At 38.1% G+C, this 12,315-nt stretch overlaps 1 protein-coding gene across 18 annotated transcripts in view; it reads right to left on the bottom strand.

Annotated features, from left to right (window-relative positions):
- Positions 1–6,160: 6,160 nt before the first annotated feature.
- Positions 6,161–12,315, bottom strand: part of UBR5 (ubiquitin protein ligase E3 component n-recognin 5) — an 87,361-nt gene continuing 81,206 nt past the window's right edge. For all 18 annotated transcript variants that reach the window (XM_080609883.1, XM_080609882.1, XM_080609888.1 and 15 more), the window contains 6 exons: positions 12,042–12,126; positions 10,524–10,679; positions 10,055–10,168; positions 8,533–8,677; positions 7,853–7,938; positions 6,161–6,769 (listed from right to left, as the gene is read on the bottom strand). In XM_080609883.1, the coding sequence (XP_080466009.1) occupies positions 6,557–6,769; positions 7,853–7,938; positions 8,533–8,677; positions 10,055–10,168; positions 10,524–10,679; positions 12,042–12,126 (799 nt within the window). In that variant the 3' untranslated portion in view covers positions 6,161–6,556. The remainder of the gene's footprint in view (positions 6,770–7,852; positions 7,939–8,532; positions 8,678–10,054; positions 10,169–10,523; positions 10,680–12,041; positions 12,127–12,315) is intronic.

The following is a 12,315-nucleotide window of genomic DNA, read 5'->3' on the forward strand; positions in this document are numbered from 1 at the left end:
CTCTGCCATCAAGAATTTCAGATTATTTTCTTCCAGGCACCAGGCTGCCACAGAGTGACCGAGACCTTCCCTCTCCCTGCTTCCCAAGCATGGGAAGTGGGAGCTGGGCCAGCTGGGCTCCTCCGGACCACATCTACCTCCTCTTGCTTTTATGCATTTTGTGAGAGGAGCTCAAGCCCCCCCCCAGACAGGGTGTGAGGAAAGATCAGCAGCGAGATCCATGCAGCATGGTGACCATGCTCATCCTAAGCTCAAGAACAGCTTTGGTTTTTGTACACTGAGTTTTCTGAGGAGCAAAAACACCTGCCTAAGCAACAAGTTACTCAGCAGTGCACCAAAACCATGCAAACAGTAAATGAGAAAAGGTGGGTTTACACCAGTATCTTCTGTTACCTGTCTACTGCTCTGAGTGCCCTGGTTTCAGCTCACTGAGTCAGCCTTTCAGTGTTATTAGCCAGGTACCCATACAAGTTGCTTAATATTCATATCCAACAACAGCTCCACTCACTGGCATACAAAGTACCAGGGATTCCAACTTTTTGTCCAGAGCAAATGATTAGAGAAACATTGATTGATGTAGAGCAAACCCAACTGACCCATTAACACTGACAAATTACACTGGTGTGTCTAATGCAGAGTGTGCCAATGGGTGTATGAGGGAGACGTGAATTCCTGGGCAAAAACCACTAAGCAGCAAAACTCAGGCATGCTAATCCTGTCAAATAACACTGACCTGCCTATCAGTTGCCTTAGCCCCCTAACCTGATTATCCTGGCTGCTCTTGCAAAACTCCCCAAACAAGGGATTGTCCTGCTGAGTATCTGATAAGGTTTAAGAACTACCACAAATACGTATCTTTAGCAATAGACAGGAGTTCTAGTATTTGGGGATAACTCCTTACAGTCACACCTGCCCTTTAAGACATGCACAGCAAACATCTATTTACAGAATGCCTAGATTAATATACAAAGGAAAAATACTGCAAAGAAAGTATACGACAAGGATTAACAAAACAGCAGTTGGCTGCTCTTGCACCTCCACAGAAATCCACCAACTTGTTAGCTTTGTTTATATTAATTAGTTACAACATGTACATGATACTGAAATATGGAAAAGCACATGTGGAACTGTAAAACAGTTTACAAGCAGAATAATCATACACATCAAATACACCATTATGCATGATTTTGCATGATTTCAGGTTACTCAGCTCTACCTACAATGTTGTATTCAGAAGAAGCTCCCCAGCAGGAGGTGGAAGCTGTATTCATTCCTTAGCTCCTAACTGCCCATAGTGCAGCACAGAACTACAGAATACCAGGTTGGGAAGGACTTCAAGAATCATCTGGTCCAACCTTTCTAGGCAAGCATGACGTAGGCTAGATGACCCAGCTCCCTGTCCTGGTCTACCAGCCTCTTACCTGCGCTCACTCACAGCAAACATGGGTGCTAGGAGCTGTGTTTCTGCATGGGGAGGGACTCTGATGTGCAGGATGGCATCCGCTGTCATGTCCCAAGGCAGCACACTGCCAGAACAGGTGTTCCTGCAGGGTGGCCTGTGGCTTCACAACAGCTCTCGCTCTGCTCATTGCAATTAAAGGAGGTGCAGCAGCAGCACACACCTTTAGTGCACCATCGGACAGATCCAGAGCTCGTGGGATTACAGCAGAGCTTTGCATTCCTAAAACTTGCTCTGTCCAACAGAGTAATTATGATCCACTAAAACCAAAACACCACAACTGCATTTAGCAGTTCTGAAAATAATAAAAGCAATTAAAAAAAAAAAGTAAGTCTATATTAGCAATGTACTCTTTCACGGCAAGGCAAAGTCAGTTACAGATAAAGAGTATGTCTCAAAATTTTATGTTCTAAAGCATCCAAAATGCAGTCATCACAGTTTAAACTATAATTGCTCTTCCCTCCCCTTCCCCCAAAGGATATTACTTATTTTGGGAGTGGTTAGATGCCTTTTAAAGATGCTTTATAAATATAATTTTCTATATGAAGAATGCCATTTCAGGTAAATTAAAGAATTTTCATATGTAAATTAAAGTGAAATCCACTTAAAACGGTTTTCTTTGGAGTGTCCTCGCAAAGAAAACTAACTACAGGCTGTGGCAGCAACCTATTTTCCAATAGGCTCACATGATTACAGTACTCACACACACACATTTGTGTTAGCTACCATTGTCAGTGGACAAGGGATACTGAAAAGTTTTACCACAGGAGCAACCGTTTCTTGCTATACTAACTGGTATATTACTATAATAGTAACTTGTGATATTTAACAACAAAAAATACCTGTATATTAAGAAAACCATTGATAAATGGGAGCAAAAAAAGTCCTACAGGCTTGTGTTTCAAGCAAGATATAAACTTATCCTCTTAAAGACAACTCCACAGAAAATCCTAAAAGGTATATGAAAAATTAAAAGCTCTCCATGCTGCTCAAGTCAGCAAATCTGTTCAATCATAAGCTACTCAAATAGCTCCAAATGAAAACCATGAAAGTAGTTTCCAACTAGGAAAGGACCCATCGGTGCTCCTGGTGATGCTAGAAGTCCTGCTGGGCACTGAGTACATTGCGATGGAGGCCAGATTCCAGTTGTGATGCCTATGTCCTCCCCACACAGACCACGTGGGCACTTCCAGCACTGTGAGTTCAAGAGAGTCTCTGGAGCTTTTGCTTGACCCATTCACCTATACATTTCAATCTGTGTGTGGACACTCAGACCTTGGGATAAGCAAATGCCACACGCACTCAAATCCAGTTAATCCAGGCTTGCAGAATATTCTATTTTGGCAGACCTGTTATTAAAAAGGCAGTATGAAGAGTTCAGATTAAACCATACAAAGCTTGAAAAGAAAAAGGGAATAAAAGCTACTAAATAGATAGCTGTAGTTTGCCCTAGAGAGAGGAAGCCAGAGAAAAGCAAGTGTCACTGAAGCAAAAATTACAGACATGGAAAAAGCTCAGAACGGCATTTACAGGTTCACACACAAGACAAGATCCACAAATTGTAAGGACACTAAAAGGGAGTTAAAGGAGAACAGCAGCAAGCTTCCTCTGAGGAGGTTGCAACTAACCCACTGCACACTCTCACACGGTGTTAAGCATGACGAAGAGGTGTGCTGAATTAGGGCACCCTGGGAGAAGCGGGATCATACAGGAGGCGGGTGCTGGGGACTGGGCATTTTTTCCACCTGCATGCCAGCTACCCAGGGAAGGCTCACTCCCTGCCCTCTGTGCACTTCTCCTTGGGTGTATATGTGGAAGAAGTAAACTTTGGGAAAACAGCAGCTCTGTATACAATTGTGCAAGTTACACAAAGATAGCTTAAGAGATTAGGAAAATTTCCCTTCCTCTGGCTCCCTGAATGACTGCGGCTGCACAAGAAGGGTATTGCTTTTGATTCACAGACTTGCCACTTTACAGCTTTTTCACTGCATGTTACCTAATGACCAGATGGCTAACTTGCAGGAAAGAAAACTTACTCCCGGACCAAACAGATGGGAAAGGCCACTTGATGGCAAGTCCATCCAATTTTTCACTTCTGGAAAACTAACAAAGCTGGAACAAGCAATTTTGTTTCTGCATTGGGTATAGTCAGCTGAGAACAGAAACCAACAAGAATTAGCCCTGGAAGTTAGCACTAAGGTGTCAGCTCTCCCTAGTTCAGAACAGAAACTAGTCTAGTATTTGGTGATAATGTTCTATTAGGAGCTACCTTTATCTCCTTTTTCAGCAGTTATGAACAGCTACGGATTTAGGGCTATTCAAAAATGTAAACATTACAGGATTTTCTTTTAACTAGTTTCTCTACATCTTAAAAGTGAACTAACAGAAGGGCTTAAGCCAAAGGGAGATGAGGTGTATGATTTTAATAAACATTTTTCTTATTAAAATCTTGATATAGTTTAAATATACCATACAGAGGAAAAAAGCTATTTATAAAGCTACATACACATTTCAAGTCAATGATGACAGCATAAATCATTCTAGAGTGCCTCTTCACTTATCAGAATGCCTTGTGTGTGTATATATGGTGAGCTACTGAGTTATCTGTATAATTTCTGTCTAGCTATACATTACAGGACTTAAAAAAATGTTTAAGCTATATACAAATATATATACATATAACATATATTTATATGTTATACATACACATACACTTATATACATATACACACAATACATATATATATACACATATAGTACTTTACATTTATATATGGCCTTTCATCCAAGGGCCTTGGATACTTTTGAATACATCAAGTCTCACAAAGCTTTGTGAGGGAGGGAGCTTTATTTTACAGACTGTAGATTTGATGCCTATTCTAAACAGTTTGTCTTGTTGCCTTCTACTTACTTTACACATTTCAGTTAGAGGCGTTTTTGGTAACGGAAATAATGACACCAGTTAGAAATCCAGGCATATGTTGCTTTGTACCCTTGTAACTATCCTCTCCTTAGTATATAAGAACAGCCATACCAGCATAAATTTTCTCTATACTAATACACCTACAGCTAAACTTGTGTAGCTGTACTGCTTTTCATTTTTAATTGATATTAGCACAGTAAAATCTGATACAGTTTTGAACTTAAGATACACTGGAGGTCACAACAGGAAATCCCGACTAGACTCCAATCCTCAAACACTGAAACTACCCTTTTCTAAGATAATTGATTTAAGAGGTATTAGTACATGCAGAAATAACTCTACATCTGTTTCCTCAGTTTCCTGCAGCTTAACTACACAAGTCTGAATCAGTCAGCCTCATTTAGAAAACAGGATTTTCAACATCAATTTGGCAACTGGTGATCAGAATTTCTGATGTCAGCTGTCCTCCATACCTCTAGCAGCTAATATAAATGATGAAAACAGAGGCTTTTTTTAAAATCACAGCTGTGGGTAACTTCTGGTCATCCTCAACTAGCTGACAGAAAGGAAAACCCAGTGGAGCTCTGGCAAAGGTGAATTCCACTTGGATTTTGACAGAATGATAATTTAGCTCTTCCCAACAAAAGGAAGAAAAATCACAAACATGGACTCATGGGGTTGGAGAAGCAAGAAAGACGGAGAACAACATCGCCACCACAAAAGCTCTTAACCTTCAGTACTTCAGCCTGCTAAGCTTTCAGGTACTTGTTTTGACAAAGAAAAAGTAGCTCCTTCCTTTATTAATCACTTCCTACCTCTCAAAAATCTCTCAAGCATTAGGGAAAACAAGTCCTAGCTTATGGTCAAAGACTGCCCTCCCCAAAAGCAACTAGCCACTTTGAAAGTGAACATACAGCAGAACCCACTACAACGCAGTTTGGGAATTTTATTCTAACCTAGTTGAGAGTTTTCAGGACAAGCCACTTTCCCTTCAAACCAATTCTGTGAAAAGAAGGGGTTGCCTGGCCTGTTTCATTCAGGATTCTCTGCTAACTGTAAAATGTGGGCTGAATGTCTTCTGCAGGTCAATTTTTCAGTTAGAAAATCCAGATTTTTAACGAACAACTATGTTTAGTGTATGCAGTTAGCTAAAGTATAAATGGCTAAATAAATAAAAACTATTGTTTCTTCAATATGACTTGGTATTTTGTCTGTAATTTCTTTATTAAAAAACTGTAACAAGATACTTAAAAAAAGGCTAGATACAAAAGAAGTTAAGCTGCTCACGAACATTAAAGTTTTCCAAAATGTATCTTCAATAATCATGATCTTATAAACATTTTACAGTTACCAGAAAGTGCCCAGGCTGAGTTTACATAGTTAAGATAACGTAGTACAAGTGTCGGGTTAGAACTGGTATTGAAACAATCTCCTGACTGTCTGTTCACTGAAACAGGGATACAAAAATGTTGATTGTGAACTATGAAATACTGTGCATTGGCCTCATCATATGTACAGGAAAAAAAAACCCAAACTGAAACAAAAGCCACTAAGGTTACAGATTACATGCAAAATATTAGTGATGGTATCTGATGTGCCAGAGTTCAATGCAATCAGAACAAAAATTGCAACGAAAGTGGTTTCATAAGTGAACGATCCCAACTCTGGGATCTGAGCTATCAGGAACTTTTTACAAGTTCAATATACATGATACACAACTGCAGCCAACCACAAATTAAACACCATTTAAAAATAAAAAAAGTTAAAATAAAACACAGAACATACTTAATTTTTTATTTCGAAATTCCCTACTCCCTCTATACAAGAACCTTTGCTGAAACTCTTTCCACAAAGGCAGCAGTGAATTTTCAGAACATTTTACATATTTTCCCTCAGCAAAAAGATAAATCACAGTGTAAATTATATTGTTCTGCTGTCATCTTTGGCTGGGGTTAGGCAAAGGAGGTACTGACTAGCAAACTGCTGCAATCAGATCTTGCCAGTGCTCCTTAGGCCTTTATGTTACAAATTTAGTACAGGAATGTTTGCATTTAAATCTTTAAAGTACCACCAGGGGTATGACAGCATTAACTTTCATAAACTTTTATAGACAAATGGAAAAATCTACAAAACTTAGCTAGTAATATTACACAGCAATACACACTTTTTATACTCTACACAAAACCAAAATTCTTGGTCTTAATGGCGAGTAACAATTTCTGTTTCAAAATCTGCTTAGAGGAATAGAGTGGGACATAAAGGCGAGAAATGCAAGTGTTTGCTGTAGGAAGATGTTGGTCATCTGGAGGTCTTATTGTAATTGATGGCATAGGCTGGAATCCCTCCTCACTGGCAGGCAATGATGGACTTGAGGTCCAAAAGTAAACCTGAAAAAAGAAGACAGCATTTAAAATGCTGCTGTACAAGACTAAAATTTGTATTGCCTACATGTTGTGTAGGGATAGGTTAAAGAACTGCACAGTCACAGCAAGTTTGATCATACTATGTTCAATATTCCAGCTAACTCAATAGTTATGCTACATGGTTTTGTAGTGGCTTCCTTCACTTCCTTCCTTTGACTGCTCAGTTTATGTTTTTATGTTAAAACTGATGAAAGCAGCATTCAAAACGATCCTGCATCAACAAATCTTCAGTAAATCACATGCCCCTAGATGGATCTGGGGAGATGGTGACCGCCATCAATACAAAATGCATCAGAAAGATCTCACAACAAGTTAGTGGCTACAGAATGTAATAGTTGTACAGACAAAAAGGCAGCAACGGAGAATATTTGGTTTATTGTCTGTGATATAATGACTTGCAGAGCAGAGTCACTACCAAATTGTAACCACAGATATGCCTTAACAAATGTGTTCTAGATTTTCCACTTTTCAGATTAGTCCTTGTTTCCTTTTAGCAAATTGTAAAGGAAACAGAGTACCTGAAGTAGTAGGAAGTTTTTAGGAAGCATACAATGAACACAATTTATAGACAACTTTTCCAAAATGAACCCTGCTGAACAGTATCTTGTTCTTTCATGCTTCTCATCAGCTATTCCTAAAGGGCTCTGAGAAGGAGATAGTGTCATTACTGACATCTTTCAGCAAGGACACAGGCATTGTCTTTCGGATACACAGATTATCCAGGAGGAGAACTCAACCTCAAGACCCCACTAGCCCACAGCACAGCTGCTGAACCACAGTTACTCAGTTTTAAGAATGACCATGCAGAGACTCTGCTTTCATGAGAGACCTGTGAATATGGATAAGGACACACTGCACTTTACTTTCAGCTTCAAGGAAGGTCTAGGATTCACACCTGATGTTTCTAGAACTGAGAGTCTAATCAAACCTTACTACGCTGCTTTGCTACCTTAACTTTCACATACAGGTAGACACAGTTAAAAACAGTAATGATGCCAAAGTTATTCCAGTTCCTCTGTACATTTCCCCTGGGAACAGACAACTTACAAGATCTTGTCTTTCTGTCATACTCATCTTCTCAACTATGGACCAAAACCAACGCTTGAATTGCAAAAGCTTCTCAGCATTTTCTCCTGTGTGAAATAAAAAAAGATACATAATTCAGCTGGTGCACTGGAGAGTAAATATTAAGAAATCTGTTTTACCTGTACTGCAAGTTGGATGTCAGCTAGTCTCATTCATAAAATCCTGATACTGGAGACACTAGTAACTTCAAAACTAATACACGTACTTCTGAACGTAAAAGCTAACTCCGAAATACCTCAACACAACCCTCATCCCCTCCCTCCCAAAAAGCCTAACAACAGCTAAATATAGTTTTAAAATTATGCAAGAAATATCAGACTGTATCCATCACATTTATAGTTCTGAAGTTAGCTCAGAACTTTCAGAAGAAAAGACAGGTTACCAATAATACAATCCTTGTATACAAGACCTAGTGACTGGAAAGCTGGGAAAGCTTCTCCCCACCCCCCTATTGAAGGTAAATGTTTTCAAAGGCTTGTAAAAACAATAATAACTGTATTAGGACTTTCAGTGACTTCTTAAGTGACGTCAAATTTGAAGACGTAGTTTAAGTTTAACGCTGGTAACTTTACTCCACACAGAACAGACAGCATTAAGTTATCCCTGCAACTCAGTTTCTGAATGAGGAAGTTATTTCATACCTGATTCATCATTGAAAGAGGTAAAGCTGATTAGCATTTGCACATTTACTTCACCACAGCCATTTACTAGAAGTCTGAAATCTTCCGCTGTCAAGTCTTCTAATGAATTCTTTGGAAGTACATCCAGGAGACCCTTCCTCATTGCCTTAAGTAAAAAACCACAGGGTTCACATTATAGTCATAATCATTTTCAGACTGACTATAAATGCATTACCAAAACATTCCATGTGAAATCCTCCATTATCTCAGAATTCATTATTCTTATTCTCCTAGCTGTTCTTTCCTTTCAAACCTTTGCCATCTGAGATTCAAATATTCTGAAACAAAGAACTGCACCAATCTGTTAAACCCTACACCTACTGTTGCAAAAGAAAGCAGTAATGATTTGAACTAATATTTTGACCAGGAGCAGAAGCAAATGCACTCTCTAATGCTAAAAAGTTCAGGTATTTTGCTGAGCTACACTGACTCTACTGAGCATTACAAAAAAATGCATCCTGCATATTACTTTTTCTTTGCTTCCACAGATACTCACATGCCAACTCTGTTTTAAAAATGTTATACACACACGTATTTTATATGAATAAAATCCTGAAAATATTAGAAATTTCATTTTCAAACTGAAAGTATGAATAAATTTGTCTTAGGAAATTCCTAAGTGAATACAAACATTATGGTTTTCAACTCTTAAAATAAACAAGAGTCAAATTGTGAATACAGCCACACATTGAGATCAAGTAGCTTATTTCCAGCAACATGTTCTTTCTGTGAGAACTGTGGAGCTAAACTTCACAGAGGTAATCAAGCAGCCTGCTAGCCTATCTCAGAAGTATAGAAGGAAACCACTGTCAACAGAAATGACCAAGATCAGATGTAGTATCATATGACAGAGAGTAAGTAGTTCCCAGTACTGGACCTTCATTAACTGTTAACAAAAATATATGATTCCATAACTTCTATTTAAAAAGTTCTTCCTTCAAAATCCAAATTATTTTTAATGCAGCTTTATAGCCAATTGTTAGGGCTCTTGCCAAGGTAGTAAAATAAAAGCAAAGCTGTATGTTTCATAACTGATTTTTCCTTTCCAAACAAGGACACAAGTCAGAAGTTCCAGGTGATTTATGTAAGTATTTTGAAATTTCTTTTTAATCTCTGTTTATAAGGCTAAACAAATCAAAGGTGACAGATGATTGTAACAAAGTCACTGCTAAACACAAAGCAAAAACTCCAGGAGGGTATGTGCCATTTGAGCTCAAGAAATGAATATACAAGCTTAAACCAATGAGATCAAGTTTAAAAGAAATTACCTTTCATTCTACAAAAGTATCTGGTCTGCACAGTACTGCACAAACAGCTGTATCATTACAAAACATTAGAACATTAAATATCTTTAACAAGCTGTCAAGACTTCAAATGAAACCTGAGTAGCAATACTGTTATTAATGATACCAGAATTATCTCACTGAAAACCCACAGATTTTTTTGTTCTTCTATTTTTAAAAATACTGCACCAAAGACTTACATGTAGAGGTTGTTCTGCTACCACCAACATCCGGTGTTCTGCGTATTTCCGGACATATTCGTATACATTCTGAGGAGTGACTGGTATATTTACACCATTGGAAATAAGTTCAACCTATGGCAAAGTAACAAGTACCATTTAAAAAGAACAAAAAAAGGAAATAAGATTATTACAACAGACACAGTATGCTGCACAGTGATTTATTACTTAATATGCAAAATTTCCTATTACAGGTTAGCTTTAAAGATTCCCTAGGATTGACTATGCTATCCAGACTCCACGGTAGACTCTACATCAGCTTCAAGGAGAAAAGCCACACTTCAGTGTCCAAAGCCACCCTGTATTTGAATCTAGGAAGCATAACACATTATCTCTGCCATCTGGCAAGTACATGGGTTACGTGAACACTACTGCATGCATAAGCTGTTCAGTTCTGAAGCTACAGAGATACAGGTTTTTCTGTGCTTACCTGCCCTCCACCCTCCTCCTTACACAGGTCTATTGCAAAGGCTAAATCCATTGCTGCAAACACTGCATCAGCATCTGTACTCTGGGAAGCGAGGATAAGTTGCCGAAGGCTTTCATACATAACCGGATCAAAAAAAGCAAAGTCATGCCAGTTCACCTATAAAAAAAGATAGATGCTTGAAAGTAATGTTTGAAGCACTCCTGTTGTTCAAGAATATACGCAAAATTATGTGATCTGTGCCTACCTAATCTATGCACTGGCATACAGCAGTGCATCACCCACATAAAAAGCATACAAACACTTGGAAATAAAGGCAGCCAAACTATTGAGCCACCTCTGAAGGTACACTGGAATACTCAACTGAGGTGCATTACCAGAATGTAAAGACAGACCTTTAAAGCCTTTCCTGCCATTAAGGGCATAGAGGTTATAAAGAAAATTTATAGGGTTTTTTTAAAATAAATTCTTCTACATATTACCTAGATAACAGAGAGATGATGGAGGCTGACTGAAATGGGAAACAATTTGCATCGCTGCTTCAAAATGCTGGAAGTTCCCCTCCACTTAAAACACATACATACTGCTGATACATAGACACATTTAAGCAACAGATGGCCCAACTGCATACCACAGTATCCAACAATTAAAATACCAATGTCTAATTCTTGCTGGTTTATGTAGTTCCTTGCTTCTTTGTTCTTTATCAGCTTGGAGAGAAGTCATTCACAAACTAAACTAAACCTAAAATACTCTTTAATGTATCCGACATTTAACTGAAAGGAATACAAGTTGAAGAAAAAACTGAAGAATATAATTAGAAGGAAATATTTCTTGGAAGATATCAGGGGATACTTGGAGGCATACCTTTCTGCCATTAACCCTTTTTCATCAAAGATCGTATGTATCTTGGATAACTGATTATGTGATCAACAGTTTTTAAAGAAAAAACAGCAGTAACAAACCTTGGTTTAAGTTTGTTGCATCGCACAGAACTCACAATGCTATTGATTAATGCATGAAAAGTGCAATATATAATTAAGGGTTTCTGGGGTGGGGAAGCATTTTTGCTGAAAGTTTAGGTAATTATTCTCTGAATTAAGTTATGCCTACAACTGAGACAAAATTACAATTAAATTCAAGGAGTTCTCTCAAATATTGAGGAAAATGCTTTTTAGAAAGCTGACATGCTGTTGCCTAGTACTGTTGAACACTACGTCTTCAAGTCTTCAGTTTCAGGCAGAGAAAAAGAGGAGACAGTAAGCTGTTTCTGAAGATAGTAAAAGGCTAGCCTACTACAAATCATTCCATCTTGGTCAAACACTTGACTGCTGGTACATGCACTCAGTTCAAACTCCAGGAAATGATAAAACTAATATTCCTCAAATTAAATTTAAAGGCAGCCTTACAGTTCCAGTATCAACTCTGCTACTAAATGCATGCACGAAAGAAAAAAAAAAAAAGGTTTTCAAGATGACGTTTCATTAACTGAAAAAAATCAAAATTTCTCTGTCAATTTACCTTTCTGCCGAGAAGAACTTTGATTACATGTCTATTTAGCGTGATGGGACATAGTTCATTCTGCAACAAGCACAATCCTAGGATTCTGAAAACAAGCGTATGGGTTTTGATTCAGCACAAAAGAAATTATACTGGAGATCATTCAGCATTAGGAAAACTCATATTAGGAAAGTCAAAATATTCTAAGAATCAAGCTGCAGGTAGCTTTCCAGCCCTGTCAATCCCAAAAAGAAAATCATAGGCATATATGATTTCAACAAAATATTTCCTGCAA

The sequence above is a fragment of the Psittacula echo genome, assembly GCF_963264785.1.
Source record: "Psittacula echo genome assembly, chromosome: 2".
NCBI classification, from domain to species: domain Eukaryota; kingdom Metazoa; phylum Chordata; class Aves; order Psittaciformes; family Psittacidae; genus Psittacula; species Psittacula echo.